This window comes from Myotis lucifugus, unplaced genomic scaffold, assembly GCF_000147115.1.
Source record: "Myotis lucifugus unplaced genomic scaffold, Myoluc2.0 scaffold_18, whole genome shotgun sequence".
NCBI lineage: Eukaryota > Metazoa > Chordata > Mammalia > Chiroptera > Vespertilionidae > Myotis > Myotis lucifugus.
In genome coordinates this window covers 11,846,242-11,860,220 of record NW_005871066.1, presented here as the reverse complement: position 1 = coordinate 11,860,220, position 13,979 = coordinate 11,846,242, and the positions used below count along the sequence as shown (strand labels likewise).

General features: G+C 37.3%; 1 protein-coding gene across 1 annotated transcript; it reads left to right on the top strand.

The window, feature by feature from the left end:
• Window positions 1-7,065: 7,065 nt before the first annotated feature.
• Window positions 7,066-13,313, top strand: FGL2 (fibrinogen like 2). Its single transcript, XM_023751106.1, has 2 exons — window positions 7,066-7,715; window positions 10,034-13,313. The coding sequence occupies exons 1-2, from the start codon at window positions 7,127-7,129 to the stop codon at window positions 10,738-10,740; spliced, it is 1,296 nt and encodes a 431-aa protein (XP_023606874.1). The 5' UTR covers window positions 7,066-7,126; the 3' UTR covers window positions 10,741-13,313.
• The last annotated feature ends 666 nt before the right edge of the window (window positions 13,314-13,979 follow it).

Genomic DNA, 13,979 nt, shown 5'->3' with positions numbered 1-13,979 from the left:
AAAAGTCCAACAGCGTTAAATCGCATGATCTGGGCGGCCAATTCTGATCACCAAAACGGGAAATTAATATGACCAGGAAATGACTCATGCAGTAATTGAATTGTTTCTCTGGCTGTATGGCATGTGGCACCGTCTTGTTGAAACCACATGTCATCCACATCCATATCTTGCAATTTAGGCACAAAAAACTGGATTATCATGTCGAGTTAGCGCACTTGACAGCACAAATGGCGTAAAATTCAAATCTTGCGTGAATTTTGGGACACCCTTTATGAGTCTGTTTCTGTACTGCTTGTTTTTTGTTTTTAGATTTCACATATAAGTGAAATCATTTGGCATTTGTCTTTCTCTGTCTCACTTATTTCACTTAGCATAATACCTTCTAGGTCCATTCATGTTGTTTCAGATGGCAAGATTTCATTCTTTTTATGGCTGAATCATACTCTATTGCAGTGATGGCAAACCTATGACACGCATGTCAGAGGTGACACGCGAACTCATTTTTTTTGGTTGATTTTTCTTTGTTAAGTGGCATTTAAATATATAAAATAAATATCAAAAATATAAGTCTTTGTTTTACTATGGTTGCAAATATCAAAAAATTTCTATATGTGACACAGCACCAGAGTTAAGTTAGGGTTTTTCAAAATGCTGACACGCCGAGCTCAAAAGGTTCGCCATCACTGCTCTATTGCATATATGCATCATTTCTTTATCCATTTATCTATTGGTGGGCACTTAGGTTACTTCCATACCTTGGCTATTGTAAATAATGTTGCAATGAACATAGGGGTGCCTATTTCTTTTCAATTTAGTGTTTTGGGTTTCTTTGAATAAATACCCAGAAGTGGAATTTTTAGGTCCTTCTTTGTCTCTTGTTATAGCCTTTGTTTTAAAGTCTATTTTGTCAGTCATAAGCATTGCTATCTCAGCTTTGTTTCCATTTTCATGAAATATCATTTTCCTTCCCTTTACTGTCTGTGTCTTTCCATCAGAAGTGAGTCTCTTGTAAACAGCATATATAAGGATCTTTTTATTTTTATTTTAAATCCATTCAGTCACTTTGTATTGGAGCATCTAATACATTTGCATTTAAAGTAATTGTTGATAGATATGTACTTACTGCCACTTTTTAATATTTTTTTCTTATTATTAAAGAAGATTCTTTGATGTTTCTTATAATACTGAGTTGGTGGTGATGAACTCCTTTAGTTTTTTTCTTGTCTGAGAAGCTCTTTATATGTCCTTCAATTCTAAATAATAGCTTTGCTGGGTAAAGTAATCTTGATTGTAGGTCCTTGCTTTTCATCTCTTTGAATATTTCATTCCAATCCCTTCTAGCTTGCAAAGTTACTTTTGAGAAATCCACTGACAGTCTTATGGAAGCTCTCTTGTAGGTAACTAACTGCTTTTTCCTTGATTCTCTTAAGATTCTCTCTTTGTCTTTAACCCTTGGCATTTTAATTATGTCTTTAACCCTTGGGTTCATCTTGTTTGGGACTCTCTGAACTTCCTGGACTTGTATGTCTATTTCCTTTACCAAGTTAGGGATGTTTTCTGTCATTATTTCTTCAAATAGGCTTTTAATTTCTTCCTCTTTCTTCTCTTTTTTGGCATTCCCATGATACAAATGCTGGTACTCTTGAGGTTGTCCCAGAAGCTCCTTACACTATCCTCCTTTTTTAAAATCCTTTTTTTCTTTTTCCTGTTCTAATAGGGTGTTTTCTGCTTTCTTATCTTTTAAATTGCTGATTATCTGCTTCTTCTTCTCAACTGTTGACTTCCTGTAATGTATTATTCATTTTATTTTTTAAAATATATTTTATTGATTTTTTTACAGAGAGGAAGAGAGAGAGAGAGTTAGAAACATCGATGAGAGAGGAACATTGATCAGCTGCCTCCTGCACACCTTCTACTGGGGATGTGCCCGCAACCAAGGTACATGCCCTTGACCGGAATTGAACCTGGGACCTTTCAGTCCGCAGGCCGACGCTCTATCCACTGAGCCAAACCAGTCAGGGCTGTATTATTCATTTTAATTAGTGTATTCCTTATTTCTGACTGGTTCTTTTTACAGTTTCCATATCCTTTTTTTATGCTGTTGAAGTTCTGACTAAATTCCTTGAGCTTCCGTATAACCATTGTTTTGAACTTTGTATTTGGTAGTTTGCTTGCCTCCATTTCATTTAGTTTTTGTTTGTTTGTTTTTTTCTGAGATTTCTTGTGTTCTTTCATTTGGGACATCATTTTGGCTGCTTCCCTGTGTTTGTTTCCTTATGAGTAGGTGTCCTGAAGGGCCTAGTGGCACAACTTCCCCAGTCCCCCAAGCGGAGTGCCCTAGGTGTGGTCCCTGTGTGGGCTGTGTGAACTGTCCTTTTTAGCCTTGACTTTGTTGGCATGTCACTGGGAGGGATTGGCCCCCAGATACCAATTGGCTGCAAGGACCAACTGAGACTACAGCAGAGGAGCTGCTGTACAGGGACTGACCCTGTGGAACAGGACTTGCTTCAGTGGGGCTTTGGTTCCCACTGAGTCCGCTCCTTGAGAATGTCACTGGTGAAGGTGGTTGGGTAGTAATTGGGCGTGGTCTGGTGGTCTGAAGCTGTCCAGGGAGGTGCAAGGTCAGACACTGCCTGTGTCCTGCCTGGGCCACCTGGCATGAACTGATCTGCAAAAGGCTGCTACTTGTGTTGGGCTTGGAGGTTCCCACAGTGAGGCCAAGCTGTGAACCAATGTTGGCTGCTGCTAGTGCCAGGCCTGAAGCCACTTAACAAGTGGTACAAGGTACACAGAGGTCAGATGCTGCTTGTTTGAGAGATTTTAGGAAAGTCTGAAGGATAAGCCAAGAGAGGCCATTTGTATGGAAAAGCCACTGGAAATGGCTTGGGTGGGCTTGGTGAGATACTGGTAAGACAGGTCAAAGAAACTGACAACTATTCCAGTTTTAACCAAAATTAAACAATTTTTAATCTATGTGTTGTATTTTTGTTTAAAGTTCAGCATTTTGTTTAAGATTATTTTCATGAAATTTATAATGGACAACAACTAAGATGTCTAAGGAATATTTAAGTAAACAATTAAACTTTACTTTTGGACTCTCATCCAAAAACAGTAAATACAGATCCTCCTTTGAATATATTTTGTATAAGAAAAAAAATTAAAGAAGTCTGAATATGCTGTGAATGTGAATATAGACGGATGAAAGTAATTTTATCATCAGGCTTATAGAAACAAATCTTGTTACTTTGAAATTCCACCATCTATTGGTGTTAAATGACTTATTTAGGTCTGAAAAACAAATCTGTAAATGGGCATAATGTGTCAGTTCTGTGTTGGGGGCAGATCAGTGGATGATATCAGGAGTCAGGAGAGATTGCACATAAGAAAATGCAGAAAGTTTTCTGCAAGAGGAAGGAGGCAAAGGTCAAGGACAGAGGGTAAGAATTCTATACTCCCCAACCTACTGCTCCCTCTCTACTCTCATTGCCATGACATTACTTCAACCAGAGTCATATTTCACAGTTCTCCCTCAACTCTTGCTCCTCTTCTTCCATTCCTCATCACTTATCAGATCCTATGGCTTCTATCAGTCTTTATAATAGTGTCTGCAACCCCTTTACCACTCCTCCTGCCACTACATTGGTTCACCTGCCACCACACTACCACTTCTCACTATTTCCTGCTGGCTTCTAGCAGAAGATTCATTTCTTAAAAAATTGTCCTAGAAAATAAAAGGTTTCTATTGTTAATTAATGTTTAAAAAATGCAGCAGACATCACTTCCTCTTGGCCATCCATATACACATTAGCATAAGACTGATATTTTTTAGAGCTGCTTGTCCTGGAACTCCGTTTTCATATAACATTCATCCGCATGTGGTCACTCATGTTCAAGAAACACACGTTAGGAAACAATGGCTTGGAGTATTTCAATGGCCTCTAGACAGCTCTCTTTGCCTAATCTTTCCCTTTTCCAATGCATCTAGTATTTCACTGATGAATTAATTTCTCTGAAGTGCCTAACTGATTATATTATTCCTTTGCTCAGAAACCTTCAGTGGTTCCCCACTGATCCAAGCAGTGATTAAGCACCAGGTTCTCCATAACATGCTACCAATATGCCTGGCTATGTGGCGTAGGAGAAAAGACATGAACTTTGGAATCAGACCCAGGTTCAAGCTCCAACTCTGTATCTTAAATACCGTAAGATCAGGGGCAAGTCATTGATTGCTTTGAGGTTTTTGTTTTGTTTTGTTTTTCTCATCTGCAAGTACTTGTAGAGAGGGGAGGATATAGTGAGACTGTTTTTGTGAAAGCTTCTTGCACTAATTATAGCACAGCACTGCCTGGCCCCACGGGTTATAAATCACTAGGCAGACTGAGCCTTTCATTTGGTAGTCACTTAGTGTCTGCCTGGAGTAAGTGATTTTATAAATTGAGAGCCCAGAGAGTCAACAAAAACTGATTAATAAAGCAGTTCTCTGTCTTTACTTGGGAATTATTTATAGGTCCTGAGGGAACAGGAGCCAGTTCCACAGCATATTCAACCTTTCCAGGTGAGACTGTGCCATTTGCCCTTGGTTAAGTGGGGGTGTGCAGGGTCCAAGAATTAGCAGTAGTGCTAGGAAAGCAAATCCTGGATTCAAGCACATGAAACAAAGCCCATTACAAGAGCCAGAAAGCTGCTCTTTTGTTAGATTTAGAAATGTTTAAAAGTGTTTCTGATTTCCTTGATTGTCCCACAAGAAACTACAAGATTCTCAATACACCTTCCTAAGAAGGGAAAGGGATTTTTGAATGATTTGTTCTCTAGTGTAGGCTAAGTGCCTGTGTAGTCTTGCATGTAGATGGTGCCCAGTTACTATGATGTCTGGATGGATGGATAAACGAATGAATGAACAAAAAGAAGAGCCCATGGCTTACATCTTCTATATGTTCTAGCATAGGTCCAAGTACACAGAAGATCCTTAATAAGTACTTGACTGGCTAACTATATGGATTTATATATACCCTAGTCAGTCAAGGGCATTTAATAATGTACCTTAAACTAAACATTATTCCAATATATTTCTACTTTATACCATATTATTACATAATATCTTATTCTTTCTTTTAAAATATTACTTTGTTTTTATGCTTCTACTTTATAAAATACTAGAAGCCTGATGCACAAATTCATGCAAGGTGGGGTCCGGCTGGCCTGCCCTGATCAGGGTCAATCAGGCCAGGCTGGCCTGGGGGAGGGGCTGCAGGGCAGTTGGCCAGCTGACCCCACCCCTGGTCGAACTCCTGGTTGAACTCCTGGTTGAGGGGACAATTTGCATATTAGCCTTTTATTATATAGGCTTTTTATATCATCTATATTATAATCATTCTCTTTCTTTTAAAATTTATCTAATCATTCATTTATGTCTCCCCTCACAACAGGGAGTGTCACAGCTTGAAAGTGGGTAAGGGAAGAGAAATAAAATTAGGAGACTAAATAGATATTTTTAATCAGAAAGTTTAAGAATTGTATAAAACTGATTTGAACATATTGAATAAAATGAAGAGAAAACAACTTAATTTTTTAAAAGACTGGAAGAAGATGGAGGAAAAATGAGGCATAGGGTGTGTAGAACATGTTTGACAAATTTATTTGGAAAGAATGTTACTTTTATACACACTTTTTTTTTCCCCTGAAGCACTCCACTCAAAGGTTTTTATAACTCTCATTCCCGTACGAGGGAAAAATAGCCAAATTCCTCCTTCACAGTTACAAGACCCAAGGCTCAGTAAAGTTAATAATCTATATATCCGATAAGAGGTAGATCCAGGGGTGGGATCCAGGCCTCCTAAGTATTCAGGAGTAAATACAGCTGTGGAATGTAAAGTGAGCCTGACACAATTAGAGAACATGAAGAGGGTAGTTTGGCCTGAATGAAGAGGGTACAGAGGAAAGTCAATTCAAGAAATAAATATGAGATAGATTACAGAGTCCTTAAGTAATATAATAAAGAATTTGGATTTTTATCCACATCAGTCATTTTGAAATTATTTTTAAAGCAATAAAAGGCTTTGTTTTAAATAAGAAATCTTGTGTGAGATGCCAATATGCAAAACAAATTAAAAGGAAGTGGTTTCTCCAATTGAATCTGTTCCTCCTTCTTGCCCTTGGCCTTTGAGGAGAAAAGTTTGAAAAATATGAAACAGCAGTCTGAAAAGTCTTGAGTGCTGACGTGTTACACCAAGAGGCATAGAGAGCAGGTGAATGGGGCCCGCGATAGAGGCAGGATTCACAGAGCGGGGCTGCCAGTGGGAAGGGCAGGCAAAGATGCTTGGGGTCAGAAGAATCCCAGCAGAGGCGGGCACAGTTCAAAGACTTACACTTGGGCAGCTCTGGGAGATGACAACATAACCTCACAGATGGTAAGGGGCAAAGGAGGAGGCTGCTGGTTTTGTTGAAAGACAATGATGTAATTTTTACTGTGTTTTAGACATTTCTACTACACTATGTTATGGTCAAAGTAATAAAAAGCAGCTTTCCCCCGCTCCTTTCTACCAGTTTTCTTCCCTTTTTCAAACAGTCCATGGCACAAGTCAGAAGGATGCACTTCATTATATTTTTTAACAATTTTAAGACTTCACCTGCATGTCCAACATGAAGAAAATGCAGGACCCTCAATGCCATGTACTAAAAAGAAAACAGGACTATTTCTGTTTCTGTAAATATTTCTGTTCTTCAGATAGTGTGAATAACTAGGACTTAATTTGTATCTTCGAAATATTTTTTTTCTAGTGGAGTTAGGTACAATTAAATGATTTACTTGGAGCATCATTATTTTGAAATACAAGATTTTTCTTGTGCTTTATCAAGTAAACGATGAAAGTAAAATTTGTTCAATTATGTGCATCCAACCAACTCATAGTAATCCCGGATGAGGAATTACTGATTGGGAATAAGGAACAGTTTTTGGCAAACTGAGCTGGCTGAGGGCAACTCCTCGTTTCTGAAACTTGTGATGCAAGTGCTCCCGCCCTTTTCTGACAACAGAAAGCCTGAGTCAGGCCGGCAGCTGCGGCTGTTAAAACAGCTCCAGCCCAGCACGCTTCCACACTTCCCTGCTGGGGTGCGCGCCGCCGCGGAGATGAAGCTGGCCACCTGGTGCTGCCTGAGCTCGGCTGTCCTGGCTGCTTACAGTTGTTTGGTTGCGGCAAACAATGACACAGAAGAAATTAAAGACCAAACGGCCAAGGACGCCTGCCCGGTGAGGCTAGAGAGCAGAGGGAAATGCGAGCAGGGAGGCGAATGCCCCTACCAGGTGAACCTGCCCCCGCTGACGATTCAGCTCCCCAAGCAGTTCGGCAGGATGGAGGAGGTGTTCAAAGAAGTCCAGAACCTCAAGGAAATCGTAAGCAGCCTGAAGAAATGTTGCCAAGACAGCAAACTGCAGGCGGATGACAACCGAGACCCGGGCACGGGAGACCCGGGAGAGGAGGATGACAACAGAGTTACAGAGTTGGAGAGCGAGGTGAACAAGCTGTCCTCTGACCTGAAGAATGCGAAGAAGGAGATCGACGTGCTTCAGGGTCGCCTGGAGAAGCTGAATCTTGTCAACATGAACAACGTAGAAAATTATGTTGACAGCAAAGTGGCAAATCTGACATTTGTGGTCAATAGTTTGGATGGGAAGTGTTCAAAGTGTCCCAGTCAAGAACAGATACAATCACGTCCAGGTATGTAAAATAACCATTTTCTTATCATTTGTTCATGGATGTTAGGTAGCTAGACAATACTTATAAACATTAACCCGAGCAAATAAGTTAAATAAAATGACCGGTTAAATAAATTAAGCCTTTTATTCAGCCAGGTAGTGCGGAAAATACTAATATCTCTGCAAATGTGTGATCATAGAAATGGTAGTTACAAAAATCATGATTAGTTCTGTAGCCATTAGAAAGCACTTTCAATTTCAAAGAACTTTGCTGATGTCAAATTTACATATAAATTTTGTAGAGAAGTAGAATTTTTTAACATTTTAGTGCATTTAGCTTATCTCTTTACTGAAGTGCTTGAAAACATAGAGAGAGACAAGGCAGTATTTGCGGTTGTACTCTGTTCATAGAAAGTCAGTTTCTATGGTCTGCTGACCGCTCCTTTCTCATGTAGCAATAGGAGATCTTTGAAAGATCTTGGCAAGTAATCTGCAGTAGATAACCCCAAATACCTAGTGAAAATGGGAGATTTAATAGCTGGAATAAAGGCAGTCATATGGTTTCACGTGTGGGTAAAACTTTTTGCTTTGAGACCTAGTGACACAAAAACATGGTAAGGGGAGATTTGGAACGCCACTCAGGGAAGGAGCACATTCCTGTAACAATACAACCCATCCTCACCATCCAGATGACCTGAATTAACTTTAATAAATGTGTGTCAAAGATAACAAACCTAACTGCCTGCTCTGCCCATGAACCTAACTGCCTGCTCTGCCCATGAACCAGCTGTGGCACTGGTTCCTCCAAACCCTGGCTGTGCATCTGAGTTCCTGGGGCCACAGCTGCTGATGGTCTTGTTACACTTTGGAAAGCCATCTGGGCATTAGGTCTAGGACTCACCACGAGTGTGAGGTTGAAGGGATATGGTGCTTTAGGGCAGGGACCACGTTCATTTGGAACGAGTACCTCATGCCTGCTCCATCCCCAGGGAAGCTGCCAGGGAAGCTAGGTGGGGGTTTTCAGGACCTCTGTTGCTAATACACTAGGCAGCTCCTATCTGAAGTTACCCTACACATTGCAAGGCAGAGAGGTAGATGACATCCGTGGACACACATTCGATTCTCGTCTATTTTTTTTTTAACTAAAAGTTTTAGGAAAATATCAGAATACTTTGAATCCTAAATACACATGAATAGATTTATTATGACTCAGAGTAGTTTATACAGGGTGCCCCCCCCAAATGTATACACACATTAACAGTTGATAGCTCATTGATGTTTCTTTCTGTTTAGACTTAACCCATTGAAATTATTATAATTATTCAAAGTGTGCATACTTTTTTGGGGGGGACAGCCTATATTAAACTTAACTTACCTGGGATAGATTTTTATAAAAATTATCTGGGAGTAAATACCTGTATTGGATTCCTACAGAACCATGCTACCTAATTATTATTTTTATTCTGAACATAATCACCTGTCATTTCTTTCTAGAAATCAAATATATGAAACCTGGCTAAATACTTTCTTTGGGTAATAAGAATATTGGAATATTATTGAAAAAATTTCCTTTTAACTTGAGCTTCTTTTTTTTGAGCTTCTTTATTTAGTGGTCAAGCAAGTAAAATAAATGTGAATGTATGATCAGTGCTGTGCATTAGAATTTTAACATGTCATTTGGAACATATCCTGTAACACTTTTTGACAGCGAAGGCCATCAGCCCCTTTAGGTGAAAGGAAAGAGAAGCCTATGGTTCCTCTGTAAGCGCGAATAGGAGAGCTGGAATCATCTGACTTTCAGGACCAGTTAATGCAGTGGTTACAAGAACAAGCTATGCAGCCAGCTAGAACTCAGTCCTGACGCTGCCACTTAATGCTTCTGAGAACTTGGGCAAGCCACTGATCCTCTTTGAATATACATATTGTCACCAGCAGATTTGCAATAGTATCTACATCATAAGGATCATGTGCAGATTAAGTGTAAAAATGTTATCAAGCCTTTGGCAGAATGCCTATTGAGGGTAGCCCTCACTAAAAATGACTAAATTCTTAAAACTATTTTTTTTTATTTCTTCTTCTTGTTGATTGTTGTCGATGTCAAAATTATTACCAACCATGAGTGTGTTGTCTGCTTTGTAACATCAGGTTCTTTTTCTGAGGCCTTAACAAGCATTTGCTAAACAGTTTCAAGTAAGTTTAGCAGAGTAAGTTTCCATTATCACCATTGATGGAGCTGTCAAACTGCTTTTGTACATACAAAGAATTCTTCAGATGCATAGTTTTGGGTTTTTTTTTTTTTTTTTAACAAAATCCAATGTCTTTCTTTTCTTCTCCCTTCAGTTCAACATCTAATCTATAAAGATTGCTCCGAATACTACACTATAGGCAAAAGAAGCAGTGAGACCTACAGAGTTACACCGGATCCCAAAAATAGTAGCTTCGAAGTTTACTGTGACATGGAGACCATGGGGGGAGGCTGGACAGTGCTGCAGGCACGTCTCGACGGAAGCACCAACTTCAACAAAACATGGCAAGACTACAAAGCAGGCTTTGGAAACATCAGAAAAGAATTTTGGCTGGGGAATGATAAAATCCACCTTCTGACCAAGAGTAACGAGATGATTCTAAGAATAGATCTTGAAGACTTTAATGGTGTCAAACTCTATGCCTTGTATGATGAGTTTTATGTGGCCAATGAGTTTCTCAAATACCGTTTACACGTTGGTAACTATAATGGCACAGCTGGAGATGCCTTACGTTTCAGTAAACACTACAACCACGACATGAAGTTTTTTACCACCCCAGACAGAGACAATGATCGATACCCCTCTGGGAACTGTGGGCACTTCTACAGTTCAGGCTGGTGGTTTGATGCATGTCTTTCTGCAAACTTAAATGGCAAATATTATCACCAAAAATACAGAGGTGTCCGTAATGGGATTTTCTGGGGCACCTGGCCTGGTATGAGTGAGGCACAGCCTGGTGGCTATAAGTCCTCCTTCAAAAAGGCCAAAATGATGATCAGACCCAAGCACTTCAAGCCATAAATCACTAATGCTCATTCCTCTGAGTATTCATTACCTAATAGGGCAATTAATTCCTTTTTGTATTCCTTTTCCATGGTTACACATTTATCTCTGAACACTGAGTTCTTATGCTGCACAGCATCGGAAATAAAGCTAAAAAATATATCCAATTTAAAAGAGTCCTTTGTTGCTGTTACGCTAAAGAACACTTGCAAGCACCAGGGAATATTGAGAATTACACATTAGATTTATAATTATTTTAATTTCTCTTAATTGAAAAGTTTTACATTAATTGTATTACTTGCTATATTTAAAAAATAATTGTTTACTCAGCAGGCTAGACTTTACACAAATAATTTGTATTTTGGCTATGACAAACACATCTGAGGGTATATCGTTATTTTTGGGATATAAAGAGTTATTTGGGTATTTATTTGTATGTAAATACCCTAATCCTCATTCTGAGATAAACTTCTTCAATTTATGGCATTTACTTTTGGTCAGAAAGACCCTATAGCATTTTAGTTCCCGGGCAAATTAATGCTGTTCAGGTACTCCATGAAATGTAAAATATTTGTCATTTAAAATAATAAAAAATGTGGTATTCAGAAAATTAATTTGACCATAAGGACCATGGTTTAAAGGTAATTCATTCACAGTTTTTAACTTTTTAGATGTTTTATGGTGAAAATTGCTCTAACATAAATATTATCTTCCTTTACTCTCTATGCCTAATAGTTTTTTAAAATTGCTCACTACTGTGCAAGACTACTGGTAAGCTTTCTTTAGAAGAGGTTGGTGTGGGTGAAGAATGAAGCATTTATTTATAGTCTATAATGCTCTGAAGGCCTGTTTTATATCCATAGCAGTAATAGCTTTAAAGCTAAGTTTTATAAGATAAATAGATAAATCTATTTATAAAAAGCATATGAATTTTGATATATGTAGAACAGTAGTTCAAATAGTATATATCCTAATCCTAACTGGTGTTATGGTTATTTTACTATCAGAAGGATTCAAATAAAGATGTTTATTTTTTTAACCAATCAAAAGTATCTGGATCTTTTATAATTCATTAATTCTGGAATGCAAATATCATACTCTAAAGATTATAAAAAATAATGTGTTAAGTTTCATCATTGTAAAAAGGGATCATTTCATAGAGAGCAGTAGTATTCTGCTGCGTATTTAAAAATACTCTAGAATAAAATTTGAAATACTCATTGTATGTGAGTCATAGAAATAAATTCAAGCTTTCATTGCTAGTGTCTCTTTCTACTATAGTAACCAAGATTTTAAAATATATTCACAAAGATGCACCTTTACTCATTATTTGAAAATGATTAGGTAACAAGTTAACTTTTCAAGTATTACCCTTTACAGAAACTTTTAATCAAAAAGAAGCAAAAATCCTTTTAATAATATATAACATACAAAGTTTTTAGGAAAACATGATGAAAATGAAGTTATTATGAATGCTATTAAAATGTTAAAGAGAAATACAAATAGAATTATAGGTTAAGACCAAAATGTATCACTGTAGACCAAAATCAATAATTGTCTATTTCAAAGGCTGCATATCTACCCAATAGGATACCAAATGTAAATGTTGTAACTGATTTACTCTTTCTCTCTTTTTTTAAAGGAACATTTTAATATCATACAATGTATTTATTACAGATAAGGGCATTTTGATTCACCATATACAATTATTAATATATGTATACTAAATTTAAATAAATTTAAATTTCTGTGATCAAAAATGGATTCCTCACAGAATACAGTTCTGAAGAAAAATAGCTCATATAGTGAGTGAGCACTGATTTAATGGGAACTAGGTATCATTTCAGGAAAATCTGGCATATAATTCATTAGTGCATGTAAATATTCAAAAGCTATCCTACCTTATTTCAAAGGGTCAAAATATTATTTTCCATCATACTTTATGGTACTTTTCTAATAAAAAATTCTGTAACATAGAAATTCCTTTTTAAAATCATTTCATGCCACTTACTAAATAAATTTTAGATTTTTATAATCTTTAACATATCTACAAGAGTCTTTTGACTTAACTATTTACTTAAAAAGAAAGATAACTATTTACTAATATTCACTAAGGTTCATAAACGTGGATTTACTATTAACAAATATATTATTTTAGAGTCTTGTCTTGGTTCCACTTTAATGGCCAATATTTGTTATCTTAATTAAGGCTTTATTTCTGAGCTTTATCATTCTTTGAAAATAGAGACTAAAACTAGGTTCTTAGAAATTCCAAGTGTAACGGATTCACTCATCGTTGAGGGAAAAAAAATCAAATTATTCTGATAAGCAGTAATGCTCCAAGGAATTAATGACATATCCGTTTAATAGATAAAGAGCTTAAATATGAGAAGCATAGAAGATATTCTAGTAATATTTGCTGGTCCTTATGGGTAATGTCATCACAATAAGCTCATTTATAATTCTTATTTTTCTTTATGTATACATAAATTTGTTTCATGTCTTTCAAAAACCCTGTAAAATATAAGAGTTAATCTTCATATCTGTTTATTTCTTCAATGTGAAAATATTAAACATTATTGTCTGTGAAATAATATTTATATATTTACTCTTGTCTGAAAAGTTGCATAATGTTTACCTAACTGGACAATATCTTTGACTCAAGACTTTAACGAGTGCTGTTTTACTAACAGGAAGACAGAGGCAAATACAGGAACACCATTATCTTATTTCCCTCTATCAGAATACTGTTGACACATCTGAAATACAAAAGTTTCAGTTTCATTTTGAGGCATTCAACTCCATCTCCACTTTTTCCATCATTGATGTTGCTGCTCTGGTTCAGCCCTCATCATATCCTCAGGATAATGCAAATGCTTCTGAATAGTAACCTGTGCCTCCAGTTTCAATCTATTCCAATCTATCCTCCATATCCCTGTCAGGGGGATTATGCAAAAATGCAGTTCTAATCATGTTATTGTCCTGCTTAAAACCTCTCAACAACTCATTTCCTACACAATAAAACCCAACAAATAAGCCCCTTCATGAACTGGTTTCTCCCTACCTTTTTAGTGCCCTTTTTCACCTCTACTCACACTCCTGCCACACTGAATGCTTTGTTCTTGAGCAAACCATGTTCTCTCATATTTTCATGACTGTGTATACTATTACCTTGGTTTAGGTAGAATGCCATTCTCAACCTCGGCTGAGTTTTATCTTTTCACCTATGATTTAAGAGCAGGGACCCAGGAGCCAGA

Excerpts from the sequence above, each read along its gene's own strand:
- FGL2 (XM_023751106.1), top strand. The coding sequence starts at position 7,127 with ATGAAGCTGGCCACCTGGTGCTGCCTGAGCTCGGCTGTCCTGGCTGCT. Across the intron at positions 7,716-10,033 it reads ACAGATACAATCACGTCCAG|TTCAACATCTAATCTATAAA; the intron begins GTATGTAAAATA and ends TTCTCCCTTCAG.